This window comes from Haemaphysalis longicornis, unplaced genomic scaffold (genome assembly GCF_048455015.1).
Source record: "Haemaphysalis longicornis isolate Haplotype H1 unplaced genomic scaffold, Haemaphysalis longicornis Haplotype H1 scaffold_5, whole genome shotgun sequence".
Lineage (NCBI taxonomy): Eukaryota > Metazoa > Arthropoda > Arachnida > Ixodida > Ixodidae > Haemaphysalis > Haemaphysalis longicornis.
This window is the reverse complement of record NW_027526385.1, coordinates 180,989,479-181,009,044: the sequence shown is the minus strand read 5'-3', so window position 1 is coordinate 181,009,044 and position 19,566 is coordinate 180,989,479. Positions and strand designations below refer to the sequence as shown.

General features: G+C 48.1%; 1 protein-coding gene across 1 annotated transcript in view; it reads right to left on the bottom strand.

Annotated features, from left to right (window-relative positions):
* LOC144139536 (intraflagellar transport protein 46 homolog) overlaps nucleotides 1-19,485 on the bottom strand; it is a 37,171-nt gene extending 17,686 nt beyond the window's left edge. The window contains exons 1-3 of the mRNA XM_077671848.1: nucleotides 19,294-19,485; nucleotides 4,346-4,545; nucleotides 3,279-3,353 (exon numbers count right to left, since the gene is read on the bottom strand). Coding sequence (XP_077527974.1) covers nucleotides 3,279-3,353; nucleotides 4,346-4,545; nucleotides 19,294-19,326 — 308 coding nt within the window. The 5' untranslated portion in view covers nucleotides 19,327-19,485. The remainder of the gene's footprint in view (nucleotides 1-3,278; nucleotides 3,354-4,345; nucleotides 4,546-19,293) is intronic.
* Between the last annotated feature and the right edge of the window lie 81 nt (nucleotides 19,486-19,566).

Sequence of the window (19,566 nt, the reverse complement as noted above, 5' to 3'; positions counted from 1 at the left end):
GCTACTCGGCTGTTTCAAAGGCCTTCCGAAGGCCGTTGAAAAAATTCTCTATCGAGTGCTTCATTGTAAGTACATAGGACGCAGTCGTGGGCGAAAGCCCAATTGTAAACTGAAATGTAGCGCGTAGCACAGACATTAGTCAGACCTGCTCTCCCGGCCCCGCTCGCACCCTTTAAAGCGCAGGCAGTCTGTTCAGTGGCGTCGACTGCAGACGAACACCTTTCCCGCATCCCTCCTTGTGTCACCTGCACTTCCCCACGCGATGCTGCCACACGTGCACGTGGTGCGACGCGCCTTTCACTGCCATCGACCACATAGGGGGCGCGTGCCTCTCCATCCTACTCCGTCCTTGCTCCTTACCACGCTAGACCAATATGAGGCTACGCTGCTCAGCTCCGACCCACAAGTGCCAGAGTGTGTGATCCAACTGGCCGAACTCGCCGCTAGGGCCCACGGGCTCCTGGCCGTCGACTAGAGGACTGCAGTTTGCCGGTGCTCCCAACTGTCGCCTCTTTCGATTAAGCGGTGGATCAATAAAGTTTTTACCAGCGCCTTTACACATCAGACGCCAGATGTTACACACCATACCTGGTAAACATCGTAGTCACGAGCTTAAGTTCAAATATTGCAGTCAAAGTATACATAAAAACTAAAGGGCAATCAACAGCAATAGTATACCAAGCTTACAAAAGCTTATCGACAACTGCTTGCCTTTTTTTTTCAAACTCCGACTTGTATTTATTCCAGACTTGTCCCGACAATAGCGACAGCCGCCCTTGAACTGCCCCTTCGCCGCCATTTCTCCACTAATACTTTAATCGATGTTCGCCAGTACCCGCTGCAGACCGGTCAATGCCTTCCTCAGCGGAAAAACACAGCGCTTCAGTAAGGTGGAACCTCCCCCACCCCCCTTTCGAGCTAGGTCGATACTTCGAAATTCGCTTTCTATGTGTTCGGTTGTTTTCGCTACATCTCCACAACCTACGCACGAAAAAAGTACCACGGAAGAGAAAATACCATGCGCCTCTAGTGGCCGCCTTAGGAACATCGCAATTATGTCCCAGGGGTTTGCGGTGGAGTCTGGTCCCACATCAATGCTTAAAATGTCAATTTTCACCTGTTTTATTGTCAAGATTTTTTTTGTTCACTCTGTGTTTGCACCAGTTGCGTGAAACTTCGGGAAACAAATGCGCGAAACTTCGCCTGTACACACGATACGTTTCGCGAAGTTTCAATGTCATCCTCCAAACTTCAGTTAAAGACGACGTTAACGAATCTCTAAAGACGACGGTACAGGTAATATGGCAATCGTGAGCGCTGTTTTGGCGTTAGTAAATTGCCACTGATCAACGAAACAACGGAGACATGTGGACTCATTTTAGCCTTTAATGCAGTGAGGTATACCTGCAACTCCCTTCGGTGGCACATTTAGTAAAACGACACAAAATCCCGCGGAGAAACATGCACGTGTACCAAATAAGTGTATATGAATAAGAGTTCCGCGGAAGCTTACATATACCGACCACTTATTCAAATTTATGTTCGTACAAATAGGGGTAACATGTGAGCAAACCATGCCGTACTAATCAGACCTCACTCTATGCTTTTCAACAAATTATTCCAATAGTACCTGATTGCTGTGTTCGACGTGATAAGCATAATGCCTCACACATTACTACCCACATCATGTAGGTGTCGAAGAGTCACAATAACATAACTATTGCAGCGGGAAGCTGATGGCAACTACGGGTGAGCAGTTATGTTTTAAGGGGGAAAGGAGAGAGCTTAATCGCAAGACTCTAATGGCGATGCCATGAGCAGGCAGGGTATAGAGTTTCATACTAATGTATACTAGAAGGAAATTTGGCGCCACTGTCTAGGCGAACCGCGTTTCAGCGAGCGTTCCGCCATGTACCGGGCATAGAGTTTGTACTGGGCAGGCACGTTCCACTTGTCCTTGGCGTGGCTCATAACCGGGCAGAAAAGTTGGCTCTGGCTGCAAAAAAGCAGCATTATTGCTCTAGAATATTATTGAAAGTTATTTTGTTATATAAAATTGAAGCTTCGTGCAGGATGAACAAAAAAATTGTTACCATTTTTGTTGGTTTTGGCTTTGCGAGACCACAAAGAAGCCACATGGCTAGCTTAGCTAAATAGGCCAGTAACGTCGCTAGCGGCAATGGCACCGCCCACGGCGGCCCGCGATTGCAGTGCCAGACTTCCCTCTAGTATATGTATTATCATCGTCATCATTTCTTTTACCCTTAAGGGCCCCTTGCGGGGTATTACATAAGGGGAGGGCAAGAACGAAATTCCACAATGGGTGATGGATGAAGGTACAGGCATACACGTGAGGCAGGTTAATAATGAACTGTCTGCAACATTTACAAATCGTACATGATGGAACTGTAGCAATGAAAAAAGAAACTAACAACAACTGTAATTATTTACGATTAACTGTTTGAATACTCCGGGGTCACGTTCGTTGACTGTGGGTTCGGGCAGGTTATTCCAATCTTTTGTGGCTGTAGGTAAAAAAGATTTATTAAAAGCGTTAGTTGACCCATGTGGGCGCTGTATACTTAACGAGTTAAAGAGGCGACGCGATGAGCGGGCAGGAGGGAGGACGACTGTATTCCGTTGTGGAGGGAAATTATAAAAAAGTTTATGTAAAAGGCAGAGTCGAGAAACTTCACGGCGGATTTCGAGGCCGGGGAGGTTCAGAGATATGAAACTCTATGAGGCAGAGCAAAACCGAGCCAACCTCCTCTTCTCCGGACCGGCACACCGGCACACAGACATATCCGCCATTTCGACGGTGGGATTGCCCTCCGCTATCTTACTAGAGCCCGTGCGCTGTGAATGGGTGTCACCTGTGGTAATATCACGTTTACGCGCGTCACGTTAAAACTCACTAAGTGTACGGCACCGTAAAAAAATGTTCGTCCATATCGAACAGCGGCAGTTCAGCGATTAGAGTTCCGACGCTTCTAGAAACTGGGTGAAGAACCGAGGAAGCGAGTGCTGAGAGACAGAATTCGTGCACATGTGTGCCGTGCCAACAATAATCTTCCGGGATGGAAGACCTCTTCGAATGAAAGCAGTGCGGGCGGGTAGCTTGCCATCATGAAACGAATGACCGACCCAGCGGTAGATGATTCAACGGAAGCAGCTCCTTTACGATATTTAAGACAACTTGTGACACACACAAGCCTCTTTTTCCCAGAAAATGTGCGTTCATATCAGCTCAACCTAGCCCCTTCACGGGCAGGACGTACCTGGTGATGAATCCGAAGAGCTCCTTGATCTCTGCCGACACCGCCAGGGAGTCGAACTCTGCGGGGTCGTAGGCCCTGCGTCACGGAGAGATAATATAGTTCGCGCTTTACGCTCTAAGCACATCCAGCTGATAACAGAATAAAAAAAGAGGCAGAGTCGCTGCGCGCAATAACTATGCAATCCGAGGGTATCCGAGGGCTCCCTCCCCTTGCCCCCATTCCCAAAATAGCAGTGGGAGGAACAGCTGTCTAGCCCCCCCCCCCCCCCCCTTCCAGACTTGCTCAACCATCGGAAGGAGTAGCCGCGGAGTTGCAGACCAAGTGCATTTTTAGGGAACATGCAGCGTTGGTGAGGAGCGTTTATGCGGCGCCCAGGGATTTAATGGTGATGCAGCACCTCTTGAGGCAGCTTTGAAATGGTGCCGACCTTTGTTAGATTGATGTGCTCATTCTTCGCTCTCTGTTAGCTTTTATATGGTGTGTTAATTGCCGTATGTAAGTTTGACTTAATCTGACATGCACAAAACAAAAAAGGCCTAGTAGGATCTCGAGTTTGAGATCGAAAGGTCTGAGTTTGAGCCCCGGCGATGCTAGTTTTTTTTTTTTTTTCTGAAGACCTGTGATTTTTCGCTTTGAATGTTTTCTTAGCCCAGTTCTACGCAGTATTTCCGTAAATAAATGTATTTTGGTTGATTTATTGTAGGGTTTAACGCGCCGACGCAACGCAGGTGACGGGGCGCGCCGTAGTGGAGCACTCCGGATTAATTTTGAGCAGCTGGGTATCATTGACGCGCGCCGAAATCTCGGGCAGGCGGGCTTTTTTTTTTTTCTTTTCGCCTGCACCAGAAAAGCGGCCGCCACTTCCGGGGATAAAATACGCGTCATTGTTCTCAGCAGCATTTCAGTGTTTTGGTGTCCTTCAGATCGGTTTATACGTGGAACGCGGCACATCAAAACGTTTAATCAACGCTTTTCATCATACCGGAAGTGTCGGGCGTGTATTTATGTGTGAACGGAATATCGCCTTCGCGGCATATCAGTTTTTGCAGGCAACAGTGCGCGCTCACCCCTCTATGGTGATCACAGGCTCGTCATCTTCCTCGTCGTCCTCCTCCTCGTCGTCGTCGTCCTCTTCCCGGTCGTCGGAGTGCCGGGCGTTCTCGGACGACGCTGCCATTAGTCCCTGCACGGCTTCCGGTTTGGCCTGCTTCCGGAAAGGGTTCAGCATAGACGCCAGAAGGCCGGGCTTCCCCGCTCCGCCTCCCGCCTGCACACATTGCGCATGCGCGGCAGCACGTGACACAGTCAGAGGGTGATGTCAGCATCACGCAGATTTTATGACGCATTAGGACTATTGAAGTCTGATGAATCCTTGTCCTATGCTTTTGTTTCTCAACGTGTGTACCAAGCCTGGCTGCAGTGGTATGTGCATTGAAAACACCCTGGAGTAACACTAGTTTTAAACTTTAAACGACGCACTTTAAACGACACACTTTAACACTTTAAACGACGCACTAAATTTTTTTACCCCTTTCTGGCCAAAAAGGGTGTAGTATAAGTGTAAATAGGGTGCTGGAAGGACATTACACCCTTTTTCTTGAATCTCAACACCCTTTTCGTAGCTGTACACCCCTTTTATGCTGAAAAAAGGGTGTTGACCAACCTCAACACCCTTGGTTTTTCGTAAGGAGTTGAAAGGGTGCGGAAAAGGTGCTAAACTTTTGATTGATTAGCGTCATACATGCATTTATAATTGCACTTTGAAGTGCCAGAGATCCCCTCATGCCCCCCCCCCCGCTCCACCTCGTAAGAAAAGTTCAAAAGCAAAAAAAAAATATTGTTCGTGTGCAATGGTCGCTCGTTCGCACATGCGGTGCGCCGCATTGCCCAAGTTCAGCTTTGGCACATGAAACATCAATTTGAACTTTTAAAATTCAAAGGAGGACTATATTTCTGTGGCGAAAATGGTGTTGACCAACTGCAACAGACTTGACTTTCTGGGCGTTTAAAGGGTGTGAAATAGCTATTCAACCGACACAAAACAAAAAAAAAACTGTGGAACTGGCGGTTGACCTAGCTTCTCCCGGTATTGCTAAGTTTGGCTACGTTTTGCTAGGCTTCGATCAGTTTTGTTAGGTTTTGCAACGTTCTTGCTCGGCTAGGCTAAGTGCTGAAGGGTGAGCCCAAGTTTAGCCGGATTTTACAAGGCTATCCCGGTGCGTCTCCCACACTGACAGCGAATTCAATGGGGAAGTGTAAAAAAAACCCTGCTCTGCCGTTTCTTTAGCCTTGCCCCACCACTGCAAGCTGCGCCATGTTTTTTGCGCATTGGAATCCCAAAAATACCACTACCTGTGAAATGTATAATAAGAGGTGCTCATACGCATGGGCCCCTTGTGCTCACACTGGAACAAGATCGAAAGCCAGCTTCACTGTTATAATACCCTAACTGCGTAGGTGCACCCTTCACTAGCAGTGCAGTTCTTATTCGCGGCATTTTTTGCTAACGCCACCGAAACTAGCTCACGCTTAAATAGCTTCACTGGTAATACGTTATGCCAATTTATATTCATTTAAATATCGTGACGTACAAAACAACCCCCGCTTGTTCAGTCCAGCCGTGTAAACAGCACAAAATTAGTTTGGAGGTCTCTTGCCAACTTTTCTCAGTTGGCGGTCTTCTTTTAAGCCCTTTTTCTTAGTTTCTAACAACCTCATTTGTAGCTTTACACCCTTGTGGGAAAAAGGGTGTTGAAATAATGAACACCCATCTTGAAGGGTGTTGAGATGGCGGGTTATATTTGTTTGGTATTTTGTAAACTTTTATGGCTTATTGAATATAATAACTACCTCACGACTAACAAGTGTTTGCAAATCCGCGTGGTGATTCGTAAACGCTCACATTAAAATGCATAATTCCGAAATTAGCTCTAAAATATATGGTTTTTGCGGCAAGCCCACCGACTCTATCGAAGGGCTTTCTTCCGCTGGATATAAAAGCAAGAAGAGCACATGTATTTCTGAGTAAGTATGCACTCGGTGTACCCATGCATCCTGATGGTTGGGTCAATTCATTTGTGGTCGAAGTGTTGTGCGTGTTGAATGTGTCTGTATTGAATGCTGCAGGCTCTGCCGATCCACGTTCACACGCGTAGCTGCGCTGCCCAACACCCTTATTTTAGGGTGCTGAGCAACCTTACACCTTTTTAGGGCATTCCCACGAACACCCTTTTTTCGTCCTTACACCCTTTTTTAGCTAAAGCACCTTTTAAAGGTGTGTGCCATGGGACAAGATTTTACACCCTCAGTGTAAGAAAGTTTAGTGTGAAATCTGGGCGAGTTTATTTGAATGCTTGTTGACCTGTCAACAACGCAAAACGAGCGATAAATGTGCACAGTCCATTCCGCGGTGTGCGCACGTCAAAATAAAGCCGGCTTGTGCGTAACATGAACAATTAATTTTCGTGCTCCGGGCCATTCGCAGCTTCAACTCCATCCTCTAAATTTATGTCCGTAAATTGAGAGCGCAGTTTGGCTGCCTCCCACATCACTGTAATCATCCCCATCTGGCGCCGTAAGCCCTGCCGCTGGTATATCGGGCTGACCTCTCCAGTTCACGTTTAAGGCTCTCTCTCTCTCTCTCTCTCTCTCTCTCTCTCTCTCTCTCTCTCTCTCTCTCTCTCTCTCTCTCTCTCTCTCTCTCTCTCTCTCTCTCTCTCCTCTCTCTCTCTCTCTCTGTATACTCTTCTTTACCAAGATGGCGGTTACACAACGAGAGGGAGATTGAATGATATGCTAGCTAAGAAAAGATGTCTTAGGTTTTTACACCGGATGAACGCGGCAAAAAAAGGGAAGGCGACGGTGGTAGCGATGATATGATGAATCAGGAAACTTATACAAACTTCGTTACAAAATGCTGGCCCTCTCTTACAGAGGCTGGTCCCTCTGTAACGAGATCTAATGGGTCCCTCGGCTGTGGTCTCACGGAAAGCGACCAGCCCAAAGACACCGTGAGGAATCTGATTTATTGTGGTTCAACGCGCTGACGCAACCCAGGCGATGAGGCGCGCCGTAGTGGAGGGCACCGGATTAATTTTGGCCACCTGGGGATCTTTAACGTGTGCCGAAATCTCGTGCACACGGGCGTTTTTGCTTTTCGCCTCCACCAGAAAAGCGGCCGCCGCGGCCGGGAATTCAACCCGCGACCTCGCGCTCAGCAGCGCAACGCCTTAGCCACTGAGCCACCGTGGCGGGCACAGTGAGGGATCTATCCAGTGGCCGCTGAAAATGGCCTTTTCACAAACAAGCTTACCTGGGTGCTCGCGTGCATAGAGTTTCTTAGTAAGTTTTGTAAGAAACTCCATGCTCGCGTGCACTGCAAAGTGTGCCAAGCAGTGGACTCGCCTTTCTTTACTTTATACAAGAATCGTCGTCGACAGGCGACATTTAAAGCTGAAATCGCTTCGTCATGCTTAATAAATTCAGGTAGCACCTTGAAGCTAGAGAACGGGCGTATATAACCAAGCGGTGCGTGTTGATGTGACATGTCTGCTCAGGTACGTGTATCTCTAAATTCCCCATGCAACCCTCCATGCAAAAAATAGCTCAGGGTTAACACACAAGTGGTCGTCGCCACTGTCGACAGCCAAAAACGCATTATCGCCACTGCCTCCACGCGGGCCTCAACACAAACTGAAGCTGAAGAGATATTCATTGCGCTCCCCCTTACCTCCACTCGTCGCAACTACGTGACAGTAATCACGGACTCGCAGGAAGCCTGTCGACGTCTTCAAAAAGGTCTATACTTCCTCGCACTGCCCTACACATCATCGAACACTCTACTTACATCCCCGAGGAGGCGGGTTGGCCGGTAATGAAGCCGCGCGCGACGCGAAGTGACCCACCGGGCCATTGCCCCCGACTCCCCTCCTCCCCCCCCCCCCCCCCCCCCCTTGATGCTCACCTCCTACTAAACTACGACGGCATTCTCACATACTACAAGCTCTCTCGCCGCATCTTCCCTCTCCTCACCGCTCTCTAACAAAGGCGCTGACAAAATCACTCTCCGCCAACTTCAAACCCCGACCTTCCCTCACTCCCCACCTCTCACTCACCACAGTGCAAGTTTTGCCACGAAATGGGTGCACTTTATCACATAGTATGGGAATGCTCCCACACACGCGACCTCCCTCCCAACCCCACCCCTCCCCTTCACAGTGGGCGGCGCAGCTGTGCAGCTCTGAGCCCGGCTCCCAGCTTAACCTGGTGTGACGGGCCCGGACTGTCGGTCAGAGCCATGGACGCCTGGACTAAGGAGTCCCCCCACTGGCCTGCCTCCACACACGGAGTCGGATTGGGTCTCAATGAAGGTTTATTTATCATCATCATCATCTTCCTCTCACACTTTTCGCAGAGGCTACTACTCCATGCGTGGCTCTTCCGAACCACGTGAAATTGGCGCGGGAGGTTCAAACACGGTTTCTAACAATTTGCTTGCCGGCGGTGGCGACGCGCTGCCAGATAACAGCGCAGCAGCGCGCACCGCTGTGCGTTCCCTGATGACGCGATCATTTCCTGAGACGCAGCTGATATGCGCCTTGAACGAGAAGACTGCAATTAGCGATGCGCACAAATTTCACATTAGCGAGTAAAGAAATCGTCAACTCATTTTTCTCATCCTCCTCCTCCTCCCCGGCAGGCATCCGTTCACTTTACAGCGGCTGAAATTTCATCAAATAAGTGTATCGGACAACGACATGACTTACGGATGTTTACTGGCATTTTTTTTTATTTCGATTTCAGCTGAAATAGAAAAGTACAATGCGCGCTGCCGTGGCTCGGTGGCTAAGCTAAAGCGGCGTGCCATTAGGGTAGTAGTCACGAGTAGGGCTTCCGGCCGCAGCGGCTGTTTTTGTGACCGAGGCGGAAGCGAGAAAAAACGCCGAAGTGCACCAGATTAATTTATTGCCCCCCACTGCTGCGCGTCTCATCCATCCGGCCTCGATCTATCTGACTCCAATTCCACATTTTTTTTTCAAATATTTCCCCCGCCAAATGTTTCCATAACCACCATGTTTTCCTGGTAATTTGTACGCCTTCAGCTAGCAAGGTAATGTGCACATGGTCGAAATACAATTCCCCTCCATAGCTGATGTTGGTCGAAATGTCAGTGTAGCTAACGTAACGGCCGGACTGTTTGAATATTTGAGGCTTATTTGTCAGTTGCACGGCATGATTCGCAAGTTTGTCTATGCAAGACCTGCCGCAGCGTGCGTGCGCGTTCCTTTCATGTAATACTTGTTTTTCCCGCTGCGTACTTCCTTTGCTCCACACCGTAACTTGTTCGGAAACTTATTCGCGGGTGAATTAGAAGGGCAGAAATTCCGCGTTCTTTAAGGAATTTAATAAAGTTTTGTGTCGGTCTGTGTAGTTTCTATCGCGTACAACCCAACATACTGAATTGTTACTGTCACTTCTTGTATGCTTCCTTTCTTTCCTTCTTCCTTTCTTTTCTCATTTGTTTGTTCGTCTCCTAAAAGAGCTGCAATTCTTGAAAAGCTGCGATTACAGAGCGTTATGGCGTATTGTAACGCGTTATAATCTACAATGAACAAGAAAATGAAGCGGCAACAAAATTCGACACGGCAACTGTAACTTCGCTGCAAAAACAAAAGGAAACGAGTGATGACGGAAATACAACTGAAGGTTTTGTCGCGTTTCAACTAAACTTTATTTCACATTACCATGCATGGTTTTTTGCTGAACTAGGATAGTAAGTTGGGCCACTTGGTTTATATTCATGTATTAAAATAAAAAGCGTTACTAGACGTGAAAAATGGAGAGACGTACAAAGACAGCCGCTACCCTTCACTCTTAACAAAAATGCTAGTAAAAAAACTGTGGTTGATTCCTCTGTCATAGGAATCAGTAAAACACGAAAGTGAAATATGCGGCGAAATCTGCAGCTGAGCATAATTTGCGGGTCGGCGGCTGTCTTGTGGGTGTGCTTGGCGAGCGACGCCCTGCTGGCGGGTCGCTTCGACAAAGATGTACTGGCGTCATTTCAGTGACGGATATGACGTCAGTGAAATCTTGGTTAAAAAAACCCCGAAAACGAACAACCCTAAGTATAACGTACTCTTTAGTATTAAGGGTTGCTTCCCCGCAAGAAGACCCTGTGCGCAGGGGTGTACCCTTTACAGGCCGCTTGCTTCGTTGTACTGGCGTCACTTCCGTGACGGATATGACTTCAGTGAAATCTTCGTGTATCCTGGAATAAAACACTTTCGTGTTAAAAGGTAGTAACGGCCGGGTTGTATTTACTAACTCTTTAAGAAATTTACTGACCGCTAAATGGCCCGTAGTACCTGCCACTAAGTATGGACCCTAAATGCTATCGTTACTATAGTCTAGACCGTGCACTTAGTAACTGCTGCTTGTTTGACACTAACATTCACAGATAGTAACAAAATTCTACGAATTTTTCTATGTAGTAACATTCTATGGATGTTCCTATGTAGCAACAAAGTTCTATGAATTTTGTTACTACATGGGAACATAGGCACGAGAGCGTTTTGCCCACTCCAAATCTCGATTTAAAACGTTTTCGCAAAATCTATATGCTGACCTGTATGTGCTCAGATTAAAATGCATTATCCTAAAATTGTCGCGAAAGTGTTTGCATTTTGCGACAAGCCCAGTGACTCTATCAGAGGACTTTCTGCTGCTGGCTATAAAAGCAAGAAGAGCATATGTATTTCTATGGCAGCTAGGTTACACTCGCTCTCCTCGTGCATCCCGTTGGTTTTCTTGCTCAATTTATTTGTTGTCTAGGTTCCACATGGGCATGTTGAATGTGTCTATGTCATGCTGCGCACTCAGCCGATCCACATTTTCACGTGTAGCTTTTTAGGTGCCGAGTACCTTAGGACCGCACATTGTCCGTCCGCGTCCGTGCGCATAGCATTTACAATCGCAAAAAATCACACAGGCACCAGCAGGATTCAGCCTGTGTCTGGTAGACCAGGCCGAGTTAGCGTCAGTCGCCTTACCCAATGGGCTGCGACCGTGAGTTAGTACCCGAGAGTCAAACGGCTTATACCCCTGTTACACGGGCAGTTTCAACTGCCGTTCAGTCAATCTCCGTTGAGGTCAATGCCAGTTGGGCGGAGTTTACTCCCTCGCCTGTAATGGTGCGGAGTACCTTAGGACCTCCCAATGTCCGTCCGCGGCCATCCGTGCGCACACACCACCATCGAGCGAAAATCGAGGGAAATTCGATTTGAGCCATGAGTTGCAGTTTAATTTAGGGAATAATCAAGGCGCAACTCACGGCTCAAATCGAATGACGGTCGGGGCGCAACTTGGATGTCATTTCGAGTCCCCGTACTCCGCACCCTCGCCATCATTCACAAAGTGACAGATTGGAGATGGTGCCATTTTACTATGTTATGCATGGCCAGTTAATGAAACACTAAGTAGCTGGCGGGTAATGTGGCAAGTAACTGGTTAGTGTTCGTTAATAAGTGCCACAACCTTTCTTAAGAGCGTTAATTACGTAGTAGTAGTTACTTTATTTTTTTAGAAAAGTTCCGGTGATTGCGCCACTGAGTTGCTCACCCGGTCATCTAGACAGCAGGGTTACCGATGTTTTGGGAGCTCGGTGTCTTCAGCATGGGCTAGAGATGGCAGCCTCCCACTCTGGTAAGGATGATATGTTATGAAGGATGGGATGATTTCTTCTACGTGATGCCGGTATGACCAAATGATGTGGGTATGTGGGTAAAGTGAGGCTCGTTCCACAGAACAAAAGGGGCAAGCGAGTGTTAATCTACTCGTCCAGCATTTTGTGGTGATGCTCAGACCAGCTGCGTGCTCACAATGGCGGAGCCCTTTACTACGGCGCGCCTGGTGGAACAGGCGTAGCTCTGGCGTGTTAAACCCCACGATGAATCAATAATCATCATCATCATCATCACCACCAGCCTATCTACGCCCACTGCAGGGCAGAGGCCTCTCCTATTAATCTCCAATTATTCCGGTCCTGTGCTAATTTTAATTGGCGTATTCATGGGAGGTTGTGGCCATTACTACGCCAGGGTGGCCAATCCTGCTCTGGTGAGGGAGTGCTTACCGGCAATGGTCGCCGGGGTCAGGCCGCACCCCAAGCCTCATTCTGCAATTCCATCAACCCACGGATTTTTTGGGGGCATTGTCCGGGACCGGGATTCGAACCATGGTCCTTCTGCACGCGAGGCGGATGCTCTACCTCTACGCCACCGCACAATACCAACAAGAATGCTCAACGCTTATTGGCTCACAGGCCGCGCGTGCACGCGCTCGCTAGGGCTCGGAGCCGGAAAATGAACATGCCTACGCATGCGCCTTCGCACGCAGCCAGCGCAAATCCGCGAATTCAATTGAATAGAGAGAGAGAGAACCTTTAATAGAAAAGGTTGACCACTGGTCATGATGGGCGAAAGGAATGGGGAGGGAGGGCAAGAGAAAATAAACAAATGCTGGTCGTTCTCAGTAACTCAATAACTGGGCCAATAATTGGAACCTGCAATTCATGGGCCAGTTCATGGTGATCGCAATAGGGTTTGCGCACGTTCGCCAGTTCGTTCGGTGGAGGACCCGCTCAAACAACCCGTCCTAGACCGCTTTTAGTGGAATAAACTGCTATTTCATATAATAGTTGTGCATGAGTTTGTTGTGGATCGGGATGAGGTTGGGGAGATTTGAATGTGCGGTGCCTGGCGAAAGCTGGGCACCACCATACTACGTGTGTGAGGTCTGATTGAGTGGTGGTACGGCAGTAAGGACATCGAGGGGGCAGCTGAGGGCTATACCACTTGCGAAGTGTTTCGGGTGTGTACGCTGAATTTGCAATATATTTGTTAATAAAACTTTCGCCTGAGCGGGGAATAGCAAGTAGGCGGCTAAGGTAGCCAACTGGAGTTAGGGATTTTAGACGTGTGCGTCGGTTCTTCTTGTGCTGGTGAATACGCATCGCTGGGGAGGGAGAGGGGGACCGCGACGGCCTTACCCCAGGCACCAGTGGAGGATAAGAGGGGGAACTCTCCTGAGCGGCCACATGAGCCGTCTGGTTGCCTGAAGAAAATGGGTCGTAGTCAGGTACCCAGTCGACGCGGATGTTGGTATTGTTCCGTTGGAGGAGTTGAATTTGAAACAGAATTTCGTGGACGACAGGGTGGGTGGAATCATACGATCGCAAAGCTGTGAGGGCCTCGTAAGAATCTGTTAGTATGCGTATGGAGGGCGGTAGAGGTGGGTCACAGTCGAAGGCGATAGCGGACACTGCGTGTTTAATAGCGTACAGCTCCGCATCGAGGCTGGAAAGTTCTCTGCCAAGTGTGGCGGTGTACCCTGCGAGACCCGGGGCCTCGGGGCATGTCCAAGCAAGGCCCAAGCCATGTACCAACAAGAATGCTCAACGCTTATTGGCTCACAGGCCGCGCGTGCACGCGCTCGCTAGGGCTCGGAGCCGGAAAATGAACCTACGCTTGCGTCCGTGAAAATGTCCAGTTCGTTCGGAAGGCGACCCCCAAACCCCATCTAAATAAAGAAATTGAATAACCTTTATTGAGATGGGGTCTGGGGGTGGGGTACGTGGCCAGGAAAGAAGTGAAGAAAAAGTGGCGATCAGTCAGTTATGATTAGGGCACATGGGAGATTATGCGTGGTACCTTTGGAAGCAGAATGTAGACCCCATCTCACACTACCCTTGCCAGGGCGCTCTCAATTGAAAAAAAAACACAAAGAGCATGCAAGAAATCGGGGTTTTCATTGACGGTGGAGGTCAGGAGATGAGTTAGGGGGGCAGAGTACGGAACGAAGTGTCACGAGGTGATCGTAAACCAGTCCGTCTTGTAGGGAATGGTTGTGCCGGGGACACCTCTCGGTAATGCGAAAGTGATGGGGGAACAACATGATGTATGTTGATCCGGGCCATTAATTTAAAGCAATTTGTTCTTGCAGCTGAGCGCCATCTATATGATCCCTTTTGCGTGTCTCGTTTTTTTCGAATAGGTGGCGTTTTGTGCAAAGGCCCATTGCTAAATCGTGTGCTTCGGGGAGAAAAATAAACGTACAAGTCATGCAGCGAAGCCTCCTTTTTGCATTGCCAGCAAGGCTTGACAAAAAAGAGAAAATGAGGGTCGGTAGTTTCTGCATACCTACGAATGCTAAGCGTCAAGTACTGCAGCCACCGTTTCTTTCGAACCTCAACAACTTCGTAACTGAAAAAATTGGATGCATTTCACGTGTCAAAAGCTTTCTTAATTATTCATAACTACCTTATTTCTTACAGCTTAATTATTTTGTTATTAACTGAAATGTAGAACTAAGGTGAGATTGGTCACGCCACCCTGGATGATTGTTAATTACTTTGTTGCTATAAAATTTCAATAAATGAAATCTTCATCACTGGTCCAAGTTATGCCAGTGGTACAACGCCGGCTTTTCTGTACTTCGCTTTACTATTTACATTATACGCAGATCTTTTAAACTAAACGTCTAACTATGCTCGTCTTTATATAGGTACAGATGCAGTCGTTGTGACCATGTGCACCAGGCATAGTGTCATGACTCCTTGGCCATAGTTTGATCGATTGTGGGGTTTAACGCTCCGAAGCTACACACGGGCTATGAGGCGCGCCATAGTTGAGAGCTCCGGATTAATTTCGACCACCTGGAGAATCTTTAACCTGCGCCCAAATCTCGACACGCGGGTGTTTTCGCTTTTCGCCTCCATCAGAAAAGCGGCCACCGTGGCCGAGATCGAAACCGCTTCCTTGGGTTCAGTAGCACAACGCCATAGCCACTCAGCCGCAGCGGCGGTTCCCTGGCCATAGTGCCTAGCGTCAAGCTTAGGTGCAAGCGGTATAGGTTGTATTCACTGGCGTGGCACACGTGCCAGCAACCATGAGCGCGTGCAGCCAAGTGTCTGTGTTGCTAAGGCGACGCCGGGAAATCACGCGTCACTGGCTACGCCGGGTTCCACGAGATGACGGTATATTTGTCCGCGCTGGCGCCCGCTAAAGCACATCACGTGACAACAGCAAGAGCAGTTTTATGTTTTAAGAACGAAAAGTAAAACCTCAACGCCAGTGTTTCGCGCAGCACCACGATCTACCTATCGCCAGACACTGTTGAAACTGTCGCTCGGCTGTAGGTAGAGCGGCAAGAACTCCGGAGCCTACGCGTACGCGTGCAATTGCGTCGTGTGTGTGATGGACGAAGTCGCGCTCGCATACGCTAGTGAAAGCCGATCACCTCTTCAATATCGCGCACCTGTTCAAAGACAACAGAAATATTGTTGCCGAAAATTTTTGCCGTGCGGAAGCCAAACCCAGGTGATACGTTCAAAAGGCGCTTGCGATTCGCAAGCGCTAGTGTTAACTGATGAGTGCGATAACTGCATGTCTCGGTAGACGGCCTCGCATCGTATCTACGCTACCATTGTATCTAAATCGGCTTACGCGGGAAACGTTTCTTCAAAATCATTACATATTCGGTTTCTGCACTCAACCACGCATTAGAGGGTTTTTGTGTCAGCGTGCATGGTCGCGGACGACTGCGGCGTCGGCCTCAGGCGCACCGAGTTGCTTTGGTTCGTAGCCGCGGATTCAATCTCCGAAGATGCTAAATTCTCGAGGGGAAGGAGAGCGCCATCACATAATGTGAGGGCGATGAATAATTTATCTGCTGATGCCACGGCCGCGGATCGGGTTGAAACGGGGCAGACGACACACGCCGGTGTCTTTTTTTCTGCGAGATGCGGGCGCAGTGCGCAGGCACAGCGGGCACAGTCATGGCGGTTTTCAGTGTTGCCAGCCTAAGAAATTGCCCGCTAAAATTTTCAGTGGATACCAGCTTATCGCTGCACACGTTGTCGTTGGTAGATGTTCCCCCAGCCTCTCATCCTTAAGGGACCATGAAGACAAAATACAAGTTGGTTTTATTCCAAAGATTGTGGTTTATAGTGCGCTGGTCCCGCGCTTGTCCAGCGGCAAACGATGCTTTATTTACTGAGAAATCACACAATTTAAGCCAAGATTTCAGTTGTACCGCTAAGTCGTGTTTCGTGGTGTCACCGATGACGTATCCAGGGCAGTTATTTGAGACGAATGTCAAGTATGTTGACTAGGCCCGCAGCGGACAGCAAAACGCCTTTCGTTGTTTCGTTTTACCGTCCGTCTTCTAGACGGGGCCACTATACTGCCAAGGCCCGCTGTCCGCACTCGCGTTGTTTTAAATGCAGAGCATTTCTTAGCCTCGCCTCTTCCTGCGTCGGACGGCGTCCACAGCTCCGCGTCCGCAGCAGGTGCGCCTGTCCTCCTTCCCTCCTCTCTCTCAACAGCAGCTGGCGCGCGCATGCGTCGTAGTCAGCCCGTTCGCTCCGTCGCGGTCTCGGCGTTACAGGTGCGTGATAGCAGCGCGGTGGGGCGTGGAAGGGCGCGCGCTGCTTGCGCATGCGCGCTCTCCCCCCCGTACTGCTCTCCCTCTACTGCGCGCGCTGCAAATATAAAGCGGCTAGCGGTCGCTCGTGCTTCAGTCACTGCGTTGCTCCTTCCTTCCTTGGTTGACGCTCGCTCCACCCTAACGCGACTTTACTCTCCTCTCTCTACCCCAAACCAACACCAACGCAACTACGACCCAACTACCCACCCTAACGCGACTTTAAGCGGCGTTAACGACCCCCAATGCTCCGCACTTACTCGTGTTCCCCTCGCAGGAAGGCGCGGGAATTTTTTTGACCAGATTTGCACCTGGCTTATTTTTCTAACGGTTGACAGTAATCGTTTCATAAAACATTGCCATGGGTACACTCGGCAGACATGGTTACGTAAGACAACGTCGCTTATTCCAATTCTCCAGTGTCGTATGAGACAACACCAAAGCGCTAGACTGCTGTGCCGTTATAACAAGCATAATGCGTGCAGTACGCACTGGTGCTACGTGTGCGCCCGTAACTTCTGTTGTTTACGTCACCATTCTTACTGCTATTAAAAGAATGTGCATGAAATGTAAGCGCAAATAGCTCATTCTGCATAAGCGCTGCCTAACTTGCGTTTGGTTTTGCCGGCCTCAGTCGCACGGCTGCCCGTAGGTGCTAGTGCGAGAAAGTCGCATGTCCATTCTTTTTTTCCATAATTATAAAGCTTATTGTGATAAGGATTGCATTAAATATGCTGTCAGTGCTATTATAACGAGGGAGTCTTTCGAACGAACTTAACTTGCATTTTGTCTTCATGGATCCATTAAAACGCGCCAAGCCGCGTGAGCTAGCGGAAGGGCAAAGCACATTCAAAAATAAGCTTTATTCACTCAAGCTACATATTTCGAATCAACGCCAATTATTAGGTTTAACTACGGAACACGGACATTTGCCTACGTGCTTTTAAACACACGTTCTGCTCTAATTACTTTAATAAAAAAATTGCTATCCTTATTTCACATACAACGGTTAACAATTGTGTGAAAATGTACTTGTCATTTTAGCAATCCTAAATATGTAGTCTACGCTTCAAATTTTCCTTTCCGGATGTGCATTTGTTTGCTGTTATAGTTTTTCCCCTCCGCTTCCACGAACATATGTATGTGTGTCATGTAGTGTAAATGTTATGAGTGTATATACACTGTCCAAAACTTCACGGCCAAAAAAAATGTCATTTGCTGTTGTCCTTTTCCGACGGCTTATATTATTATAAGACTGCTTATTATTAATTGACTGCTTATAGCTTGTTCTTTGTTGCGCAGCAATTAGAGTGATGTGGAGCTATAGCGTGTGCAAGGTCTTCCGTGCGCCTGAGCGTCAATTAGGCGTTTTTTTTTTTTTTTTTTTTGCCGTTAACCACCTCAACGGCGCAATGTATGCATGTGAACGAAATTTTGAAATGAATAACCATCCGATGCACGTATTGCCCAAGAAGCTTCCTCCAGTGAGGGGCCTAATAACAGGCGAATATATGTTGATGCAGCTAGCTTGCTCCCGCGGATGTCTGCCCTGACGTCGTGGAGGAGGAGTACGTGCGCGTCGGATGAAGATTTCTGCCCTTCAAGCAGGGCGGGTAATGACACAGTGCTGTCGCGGATAATTATGGCGGCCAGTGAGGAAATATAAAGGCTCGACAGGAGCCTTAAAAGCGGTACCGGTAGTTACACATTATACTCGCAGTTATATTTTGAGTTTAAACTGCAACTCCAAACAAAAGTGCTTCATCAAGCCAGGTTTCGAGTTATCCGAGGCTCGATCGCCTCAGCATCTTCTAAAGATGGGTGAAAATACAAAGACAACCTTGGCAATTGGTTTTTCGTCGGAAAATCTTAAATTTTCCGGGTTCGCCGTTCCATGGGGATGGGACAAAACAAGGGGGTTAGCTTTGTTGGTGCAAGTTTTGTACTCGAATTTTTTAATTTTTTTTCAATGTGTACATTAGAGTACAGGAATTAAATGGGATTAAATGGGTTCACTGAGGTGTGTGTTAATATGATCCTAAGTCCTGTGGAATAATTATTCGCGTTTTCCTGTGCATACAGGTGGGAGTAATACAAAAGGATTAATTACCTTCGAAATTCGAAAAAAAAATTTTGGAAAAATTTTCGGGCGCATCTAGGCCAGGGGAAGCGACATACATAAAACCTGAACAGAAATGTTTTTGCTCAGTTCTGAGATCCGCGTTTGCACCCCATCTTATGCGAACACCACAGTGTGAATTGCATCATGTGAGCGCATATCTGGAAACAATTAAACGCGCTGCCTCGTTCGAATTACAAAACTTTAGGACGGCATTACTGGAACCCAAAATACAACAAGCGAATAGAGTCATTAAGAATATTACTTTCAATATGAAAAATTCGATTAAACGACTGGAAGAGTGCCTTACACGAAAACGTTCTTCCTGTTGAATTGAAAGCGAAACCACATTCACGAGAGCGGGTGCACAAATGTATGCTGCCGAAAATTCAAAACCAGTTGGAGTAACCATACCTTTGTCGGCGGCTGCCCGTCTTCTTTTGGCATAGCAGATACCGATCGGATATCGTTTTACGACGATCGAAAAACGGCAGCAAAATTCTCGAAACACGAGCGTGCGCGGGCTGTAAACATCACCGTAGCCTAGGAAACCGTTTAGCCAGTTAACGAAAGCAGTTTAGCATAAGATCTGCACTACACAAAGCCACACAAGAATTAGAGTTAAAATGCTTGGACAGTTAATTATTATCTGTTGTGATCAGACTTTAATAAATAATATGAAAAATG